The sequence below is a fragment of the Echinococcus granulosus genome, assembly GCF_000524195.1.
Source record: "Echinococcus granulosus chromosome Unknown EG_S00058, whole genome shotgun sequence".
NCBI classification, from domain to species: Eukaryota; Metazoa; Platyhelminthes; class Cestoda; order Cyclophyllidea; family Taeniidae; genus Echinococcus; species Echinococcus granulosus.
This window is the reverse complement of record NW_020170438.1, coordinates 155572-165793: the sequence shown is the minus strand read 5'-3', so window position 1 is coordinate 165793 and position 10222 is coordinate 155572. Positions and strand designations below refer to the sequence as shown.

The following is a 10222-nucleotide window of genomic DNA, read 5'->3' as shown; positions in this document are numbered from 1 at the left end:
TAAGAGCCTGTTTTTTTTCCGTGAAAGCAATAAACAGAATCATTTGCTATGAGGGTAGGTAGCAGGTCAACTTTCCTCATTCGACAAACAAAGAAGCAGAGCATGCTGTCCTAGGATGGTTCAATTATACGGATGAATCTTCATACACCGAAGCTGCTTTCAAGGCAAAATTTTTACTTTGTAACAAGCATGCATGTGTAGTAGTAGAGGATTGACTGGAAAGTAAATGCTCCTCTTACCCCTTGCATTATCGCACTGTTTGTGTAAAACCAAAGAGGTCCCGGTTTGACTTGAATGTCTATTTTATTTGCAGGGGTGTAGAAATAATATTGTGTCGCAGTAAATCTACTATGATCAAATAAAGAAAAAGTCTGTCTATTTACGTGTTATCGTTTTTACACTCACTCTGATATCTACCGACTTTAACCGCCAGCATCTTTAGAATTTGTGGTTTACTTAAATAGTCCCTAATTGCAGTCGGTTTTTTTGTCTTCATTTTACCTAATTTGTGGGATTTTTACTTGCTAATATTCCTCTTCCTGGGTAAACGCTGATGGTCAAGAGCTATCGCCCACCTACCTATGCATGCAATCGCCTCATTTGTCATTACCGCCCTCACTAAATCCAACATTACATGTGTAACAAACAAATTTTCCCCTTTGAGACCGTCGGCACACATACTTGAAAAAGGCTTTTTTGTCAAATCGCAATCACTGCGACTGCGACGAAGCGTCTGTCACAGAGAGACTAAGCCTAGTTTAAACAACACAAAAACAGGCTTATTGTGTTCTCCGTAGGAGAATACTTACAGAAGCAGAATTGGAAACATCTAGACTGCGATCTCCAATATCTCGCTAGAAGCCCAGCAATATTACTCTCATAGGACTGCCTCCAAAGGGAACAAGATTAAAACAAAGTGTTCAATTCCACTGAAGTTGAATAATCTCTAAAATTTCAGGTTATTCCACTCAATCCTGAAGAAGTTGTAATGCTGTTTAAGTCAAGTTCCAATAGTAACTGGAAATGATGGACTTACTGTTCACTTATTGGGTACTTAAAAAGCTAACCCGACTCCTCAATCTCTACTATTTCGGCAAACATCTTGACAGTTACAGCCTCCATTTCATGCCCGTGGCTTTCTCATTCATTTCTACTTTAATGATAACCCCTCTTCTACCTTAATAAGCCTTATTAAGTCTTCAAGTACGGTTATAACAGAGTCAGTTTTCGATGTGGTCCTAATTTTTCATTCCACGAAGTGGAACCATATAAGATTTCAGGAAACCAAAATCAATTTCAGGGATAAGTTTTCTGTGCCTCTGAGCGCAATGATTTATGCAGTAGTCGGAAGCTGCCACTCCCTTTCATTATGTGGCTTGTGGACAGGTCGTATTACTAAAAACGACTGAGGCGCAGAATATGCTTGATGTCGAAGACCTTCCCGATTTTGACACTGTTGCCCAGATGAATCCTTTCACAACCATGTAGCACAAGATGTAATATTTTGGAATCTTAACCAAGTCAAAAGTGTGGCTTCTTCTAGAGGGAAGCATTTGGTCTACGATGCCAATTCGCCATATCATCGACATTTCTGTATTGCGTTTGACAACAATTTACTCGAATTGCCGTTCTGATCAAAGCAGGAGAGGTATTATAGGGAGTGAGGGAGATAACAATCAAAGAGGAGGAGTCTACGTTGTAAAATACCGATTGTTTAAATGCGTATTTAAATACGTAATCTCTTCACTCTTTATTAAGCCGATGGAATAGCTTCTCGTCCATCCATATAAGAAGTGTGGTGTAGTGAACATTCACAACTACAAAAAAAATTTGACAAAAAATAGGGCAATGTTATCGATTCTGTAAATTTTCCAGAAAATGGGTTTCTTATTTAAGGAGAGCACGAATACAGCGGAGGTAGCAGGCGGCTAATTTCTGATTGGACAAAAAGGAAGTTGCTCGTGGGTAGTTCCTTTGATGGACCACGGCTAGATTTCCGGATAAGTCAACAGGCAAGGAAATTAATTTGCTTGAACCCAATCAGCGGTATTGAAATAATATATTCCTTCGACCGAGCGAAGAGGAAGTTTTGGCGATAGTAGTACAATTGAATAGGGAGTATACCAAGCCTTGCTTGTACACTTTTTGCTTTCATTCATATTAAGGACTTCCTTTTGAGTGCTTATTTCATTTCCTTCCAGATGAGAGATACCTGATTCACGCACCAGCCCCTTAACTACCTTAATGCTTTGACAGAATCCCAAATACTCCCAGATGTGTTAGGAGATTGGTAATATCATGGAGATAATAGCGTTTAGTTTAAACTGACCCTTCCGAAATGATAATTTCAAACAGTGCAAAGTGGATTTATCTTTCTACATAGTCTCCGCTTATACCAACATTTAACTAAACACCTTGGAGGCTTCGTCATTAAAAGATTTACCAGTACAGTACTGGCTCATCGAAACTGCAAGTGATCGTGTGTACAATAGCAATTCGGATCAGGCGTGTCGCTTGTTGAAGGCGTGTTCCCTGAATGGCTATAGAGACTGTGGGCTGAGTACGAACCACCACGGTCAGAATCCCCACTAACTGTCTGACCGTCTTTGAAATGTTTGTCCTTCGAATACCTTACCTTTAAACAACTATCTACCCTATGGCGTATAGTAGAGCCTTGTCGGTTTATTTGTAATTCCAAAACTGCTAAACTAGGCATCCTTATTCGACATGGATTTCCTTCCCCAGGATTTGCGACTAGACCAAAAGCACTTCGTTGATGGGAAAAATGTCACTTTAAAATATCTTAGTAGCGATGTTATAAGCGGTCGTAGTTCTCTAAAGCAATCCGCTATTTGACAATAAATGGATGTGATCACGCCCTCCCTTTCGCTCACCTCAATGTCGATGCCATGCTGGAGGAGGTTGATTAGGAAGTCTTGAAATGGCTCTTCAACGGAAGGTGAGGAAAATTGGAAGGCGATAACGTAGTCAACTTGACGAATACCATCGAAAAAGTACATCAGTTTCGTCTTAAGAAGAAAGTGACCAAGATCTGTTGAGCTTATTTAATCCAGTTTTTTTACCAATAAAGATAAATGAATTATTACGAGGAAGTAACGAAGTAATTATAATTAAAATTTATAATAAGGTGGGAGAACTGTGTGGAAGGACAGCTGTAGCTGGAATGAGTAAAAGAAAAAGTGATGAATAAAGAAATATATGATTTTATGCACAAATGAATGGATAAATCAGTCAATAGAGGAGTGAAGGAATTCGAGGCAGAGTTGAATGAAGCTGGAATGACCTATCGCAAAAGAACAGATCGATAGATTCGAGGCGGAAGTTTGCGATACGATGGGAATGGACGTGAGGATAGGGTAAGATAAATAGATGGTTCTGGAATAAATAAAAAGATCATGGAAGAGTTGTTGAGTGGAGAGATAGAACTGTTATGAATGGGTGGATGGATGCTAGATGGATACCGGATAAATACTAGATGGTTTAATGCTGAATAGGTTGTTGTAGCATCAGTAGAGAAGTGTTGTATGGGTTGATTTTTTGAATGATTGATGAATACTAGTTGTGCATAGCGCAAATATTCACTAATCTTTAACCACATCCATGTGAATAATTGACAAACATGAGGTGTCTCAAGTAGATGAGGAGACAAACTCTTCTTCTGAAATTCGACACTTGGGTAATTTTGAAAGTATGCAATTATTCAACTTTATAATCAAGTATAAATAGGCATTCTACAACACTCACCATTGCTCTACGTCTGCAAAGTGAGCAAGCCCAACGGAACTATGGCATGCACAGTGAAGTCCGTTGCTGTGATTGGACACTCAGTGAATGGCCTTGTGGGCGAACAGCCAATGGGGAGTGAGCACAAGGTGGGTTTGTCAAACCGGAGCGTATGATGCTCACCAGTCTTCCATGCGTAAACGCGTATGTTGTTATTGCGTTCCTAGTAGTCCAATACAACCTGTTTCATCCTGTCAACTGTATGCTTTGTGCTTATGAATAAAGTTGCACAAAAAAACTACTTTTTATTAAGTCCTCCTGACAGCTTTGTGAGTAAGCAGATAATGGGTAGCTAAGAGTGGTAACGCTTCGGGATTACCTTATTTGCTATGCCTTGCTGAATTTGCAAAAAAAAGAGAGATGTTAAGACCATGTAAATTTTTGGTATACACTGTCTTTAAATTAGCACTGTTGGCATAGTCGGACCGATTAACTCCCTCCGATTTGAAATTCAATGCGTAAACCGATGACTGGGAGGTATCTAAATGGCACCCTAATGAAACTGTGGAATGGAAGCGAAATGTACCTCCAACAATCCCGTTGTCAATCTAGATGGTCGTCAACAGTGGTAACGCGCACGTACGGAAAGCTTCATTCACACTACGGTGATAGCACAATAAGCCGTCTACCGGCAGGACGTTTGAATGGCATGAAGGCTTCCATGCCGATCGTGCATGCCTCAATGGCAACCCCAGCCATGGATGTTCTTGCCCTACAAAAACAGTATTCATTCGTGTGAAGGAGCATTTACTGTGTGGAACGCCTGCCATGGACTCGGGCAAGAGACGAAGTTTTCTGTGGGACCGTTGAACATAACACAATCACTCAAGAAATTTGGCAATTTTAACAAAACAATTACTAACAATGATGCGAGGCAGCTCCCAGTAGGCGGGTCAATCATCAACCAAACTTCCCATGTTATAGCATCCCAAAAGCATTGTAAACTTGGTAAATAATTATGTTTTTAAAGAATTGTAGCTTTCACTACTCGAATCTATTCCATTTTCCATATCAAATGTGCTAAAATGTCTCGGCTTGATTTGAACAGCCAGCTTATAAACAAGAATTTAATCCTTCCCCCACCATTTCCGTTAAGCATTCTTTGATGTTTAATTACCACAGGTACCGCGTAATCCAACGAGGAACCAAAAACCGGATACGAAACGCCATTTCCTAATTTTGGAAACTCCTTTGTTTTGTAATTACAAGGGAGAAAAAAGTGACATTTGTACCGACGACGTTGCGCGCCACCTCAGTCCACTCTATCCGTATGTCGCTCATCCCTCAACCCCTCAGTTTGTTGAGTACAAGGCTACTTTCAGAATGGTATGCCTCCTGACGTCTTTAATTGCACTGATGGCATAACTCGAAAATCCAAAGCTGCTTCACTGGATGGATGGTGGACAAAGGTGTCACAAGTAGGAGGCATCCAAAAAAACTTGCAACAAAAGGGAAACTATCAAATCCCCTTTGACATTTGATAAGTACTTCAGTCCCGACATCTAAGTAAAAAACCAACAGTGGAGAAATCTGAATCGTCCATATGAAAAAGATTTGTCATACATGCATTGAAAGTTATGCATGATCGTGATCTTAAGTTTCGACATTCTTCTAACTCACAAAAGTAGCGAGAATGGTCTCAGCAGAAGAGTGAAGAGTACAAATTTTCAATCTCAACCTGATTAATTGCAAGCCAAACTATTGTGCTAACCAAATGACAGCATGCGGTAATTTAACAAACCTGAATTGGAGGATAGGTAAGGCCTGCCTCATTAAAAAGCAAAAAAACTAACAAACTGGTAGTCCTTTTATTGAGTACAGACGGATGAGAAACAAATAAACACATAAACAGACAGCCAAGAAGATCAACAAAAAGAGGTGTGCGTATTATTCACTGCCAAGCTCGGGCTAACTCCCGTCGAGTAGCGAAGTGCTTAGTCACGTAGGAGGCTACTGTCATACCGACTACGATCATTGAGATGAAGTAGTAGTCAAAATCATCACGCAACATATCATAGGTCTTTGAAGGAGCTATTCGTGTGAAAAAGAGGTCTACAACCAACAAAAAAAAATCGTGACAATCCATCCATGAGCATAAATTGCACAAAATCACATCCACTAACTCAAGCAGACATTTTCTACTTCCAACTGACCTAGTCCGTGAGCAAAGACGAGACTGGTAGATTCCAGTCCTGAGGGTGCGGTGTAGATACGCTGAATTCGCTCCAGTGTAAGATTATACGAGATGACGGCGAGAGTGCTCATCGGGAGCTCTGGAGCGTAAGGTTCTAAACCCTCCTCTTGAAGTTCCGGTGTTACGTCCAACGAGCGTCGTGGATCCACCAGGGACTTGGGTAGCTCCAAGAGGTTCCCCGTCTCCAAACCAACTTAAAGAGGTTTTAAAAATTGTCAACTGCTTAAATATTGGATAATACTTAGCAACACTACCTCAAGGCTAATAATTTGTAAATAAGAACTGGAAACGGCATTTTCTTTAGCATTTATGGTTTTACGCAGGCCTTAACAGCCTTCCATTAATGTTCTTCTGCCCATCCTTCGTATGACAGATAACCAAAGTACCATTCTGGCGCGACGTACGGCCTTCACCCCTGGTTTGTAGGCAATTTTAAGGCCACAACGCAAATAGCAACCACTAGGAGCATCTACGACGACGCTTGAATGAAAGGAAAGGACTATGGAACAGAACAATGTCGGATTCAGCTGCATATTTAAACATGTGGACTCAATAATCTGATATCATGATACATCCGTTAATTTACGGACCTCACAACGCCATTACTGTAGGAATAATTTAGGAATCCGATTCCAAAAATAAAGTCTGTATCAAGGAAACACAAGAGTAATTATTTGGACCCACAAAGGAGGCTCTTGGCAGTGATTCCACGCTCAGTCAGTGAGACGGCCAGCGCGCCAGAACGCAATGGACTGCCCAGAATGAAGGCACGTTGAAGGATGTCAGGTATTAATACCCCATCGCTGCCACCGTGGGCAGAATGAGCGGCGCGACGAAGGGAGGAAAACTGACGATTGTGGTCGTCAGATTTAGCGGAAGAAGACGGAGGGACAAGACTATGCACTAAAATGTCCCAAGGACTGGGAACCAGATTCTCAGTGGTGTGAAGCGGCTCGAAGAGCTCCATGACAGTGAACTCGGTGCGGAGAGAGCGTTGGTTATAGACACTGTACTATAAGGCGGGAAGAGTCGATCAATTGCTTGAGTAATGGACCCGGAATAAATGGAGGGGAAACAGATAAATTGGTAGGTGAACTGCGGATGAATAGAGATTTGAGATTGAAAAAAAAGGGGGATAAACGAGTGGAGCTGAGACAAATGGTTTTGGAATGGATACGTGGATGAAACTAGGATAGTGGATAAAAGATGGCAGTAGAACTCACAAGGACCCAGTTCTCAGAGACCACCAAACTCGTGGGTTCGGAGGCACGTTGGTGTACGACAGAATGAATTATCTGTCCCGCCACCGTGTCGATGAGGTAGAGGGAGATCAATGGCAAGCCGCTCTTTACATTGCTCACTCCCCCGGTCATCACCGCAAGGAGATTGGGGTTGACGTACTTGTACAGCACGTTTCGGTCACCCAGCACTCGTCCAATGGAGTAGACATGCTCTGCGAGGAGAGAACCAAGGGAAACCGGTTGAGGAAATGCACTAGGCAGGGTTGCCAACGCACGGGCAAACTGACAGAGTTGGATGAAATAAATGGGTATACAGCTACATCCGGAATTGTTTAAAAAATATTTAAACAGATTAAAGAGCTGAAGAAGTGAGTTAGCCCCAATTGGATTTGCGGATGAAAGAATGAATGGAAGGATGAATGTTTAGTCGGATGAGTTGATAAAGCAAAGAATGGTCAAAATCTTTAATAAATAAAATGAATTGACGTCGATGAACGCAAAATGGGTAAATGAATTCATGATAAGTAAATACATGGATGAAAAAATAATCAGGTGGGCACTTGGATAAGCCCTAAAAGCCCAACTAGGTTGCGAGCAAACATAGTAACTAACCGTTAAGGGGATGTACCGCGGCCTGAAGGATGCGTTGCGGATAGTCCTCTGAAGAGAGGTGCATATGCCATAGCGGCTGAGCGGTGAGGGCTGTGGTAGTCTTAGCTATCGCCATTACACGGTAACCCGAGACAGCGGCCGGCTCGGTGTTCAACGCGAAAATGTAGAGACCGTGAGATGGGAGTAAATTCCTGGGATTGATGGTGGATAGAGCGGGAGGCAGTAACATCACCTGTTAAAGAGGAATAGAGACAAAAATAAAAGCAGCTATTCATACATCAGACTTATTTTTGCATGTCAGTAGAACTCAAAATTTGCGCACTTAGCTGCATGAAGGCGCCGAGAAAGATGTTGACATCACCTATTCATGATACCTAGCCTAAATACAAAATCAGAGCACTACATGTGACAATTGCAGCAAATTTGTCAAGTGCTACAGGAGTGGCTGATGGATAATGAATGGGTAAATCCTGGATCAAAAGCGATCGTGAATATTCCGTCAGATAAAACAAAGATGAATAGACAGATGAATTCGAAGCGAATAGAAACAGAATAATCAGGCGGATAGACGAGGGATCAAAGAGACCTTTGAATTCACTAACAAAATTAAATGAAGTGGCATTGAAAATAGGCATGACGAGAACCTGATTGACAGACGTAGTTTATGATGACACTCATTTGCAATTTTCATCTAAGTGGACCAATAAAAATTAATATGATCGGATGGATGATAAAGAAGCAGATGATTAGAAAAATCTCGAGTAGATGGATGTCGGTTGAATGAGTTGATGAATGAATATGTGATAATAACCTAGATTAGATACCTCAATTGCTCAAGCAGCTTTGTATACAGAAATAACACTTACAGAGAGATCCTCCATTACAACACAGAGAGGTCGCACATGGTTCGTCGCCTCGGCTTCCGCTTCTCCCTCCACCGTCGGATTCGATCCTGATAACGGCCTCAATGCTGCTGTTGGTACCAGGGCCGCCAGTTTGATGCGGCGAGGTAGTCGGACCATCGCGTCCTCCACCGTCGCCGCCGGCTTCAGCGTTTGCGCATTCAATGGCACACCGAGGATGGGATCGAGGTAGAGCAGGACGGATTGAAGCGTTGGCGGTTCCTGTGTCTCCAGAAGCACACAGGCCACGGGGGTGAGGGGAAAATGACCGGTGGTGCGTTGCGCGAAGAGGTGTTGCACTGAAGTGTTGGACGGGCGGGTGCCTGGCACAAAGTACTCCCAGACGATACGACCCCGAGAACTCTCGATTCCAAAGATCTAAAGAGAGGAAAGGAAAAGATTATCCTTGTTGTTGTTTTTCTTATAGAAAAAATATAACTTGACCGTTGAGATGAGTAGACAAGAAGAATGGAAAGAAAGACTAACAGAAGACAATAGACAAGTGGTTAAGTGGATTGATGGAGGGGCGAATGAGTAAACAGGTGGATTTTTCGACACATAGATCAGCTGACAAAAAACAGATTTGTTGATAAAATGGGCATATATTTGGGTGAATCGGAAAATAAATGGTTGAATAAAGCTTACAGACACAATACTAGACCGAGAATCTTAGTCATTTATTGCTAAATAATATCAAATACTAAAATAATCAAATATAGAGTCCGCAACTAAGTAAATGGGAACTACGATGGAGACAATAGATTACTTTATGTCCCATGATAACAAACTTAATAATTGTTTAACTTAACTCCCCTGAACTCGGATTTTGTTACTCAAACAAATGTTCCTCAAAAGGGGGACGGGGAGTCAAGACGAGGTAGCACAAGAGGCAAATTAAATGGCAGTACACACAGACCTTCCCAACAGACGTGACAGTGAGAAGCATCTTGTGAAGATTGTGGACGTCGCGAGTAAGTGGAGTGAAGCCGTCTCCATGACCATCCAACGTTGCCATCGATCTACGATTCCACCAGGAGTTGAAGGCAACCTGAAGTCACGGAAAGTGGGAGGAAAGTGTGCACTGGACTTAAATTCCTTTTAGCCAGACAGACATTCGTCAGAAAGCTACTTGTGGCAACTTACGGAAAGTTGATGCACCTGCGACCTAATCCGGTTAATGAAAAGTTCCAGAACTCCAGCTAAGAAGGAAAATTGATACAAAGAATACGTTGATCAAATGGAACAAAAGTAATAGCTTTTTATGGAGAGACTATTGCTGAAATTATTTTTTCCGCATTACAAGAAGGGCTAAAGAAACTATAATTCCACTTTTAAATGCATTTTTTTTTCCTTCAAAAGGTCTAAGCTACCTAAAAAATTTGACCTAAATACTCACCATTACTTTGGCCGAACTCTTCCTGCATAGTCGCCTCCTGAGCGGAGACCGGAAGATCAACCATTTCCACGGA

General features: G+C 41.8%; 2 protein-coding genes across 2 annotated transcripts; both read right to left on the bottom strand. All coding sequences in view use genetic code 11, as the record gives it.

The window, feature by feature from the left end:
• Window positions 1-1753: 1753 nt before the first annotated feature.
• On the bottom strand, window positions 1754-5650 carry EGR_06503 (hypothetical protein; the record flags this gene model as incomplete). The annotated part of the gene is made up of 3 exons (XM_024495752.1): window positions 1754-1817; window positions 3354-3679; window positions 5546-5650. The coding sequence occupies 3 exons, from the start codon at window positions 5648-5650 to the stop codon at window positions 1754-1756; spliced, it is 495 nt and encodes a 164-aa protein (XP_024349816.1).
• A 45-nt stretch (window positions 5651-5695) lies between these two features.
• On the bottom strand, window positions 5696-9768 carry EGR_06502 (hypothetical protein; the record flags this gene model as incomplete). The annotated part of the gene is made up of 8 exons (XM_024495751.1): window positions 5696-5856; window positions 5958-6191; window positions 6683-7010; window positions 7222-7521; window positions 7868-8083; window positions 8718-9131; window positions 9240-9320; window positions 9670-9768. The coding sequence occupies 8 exons, from the start codon at window positions 9766-9768 to the stop codon at window positions 5696-5698; spliced, it is 1833 nt and encodes a 610-aa protein (XP_024349815.1).
• Between the last annotated feature and the right edge of the window lie 454 nt (window positions 9769-10222).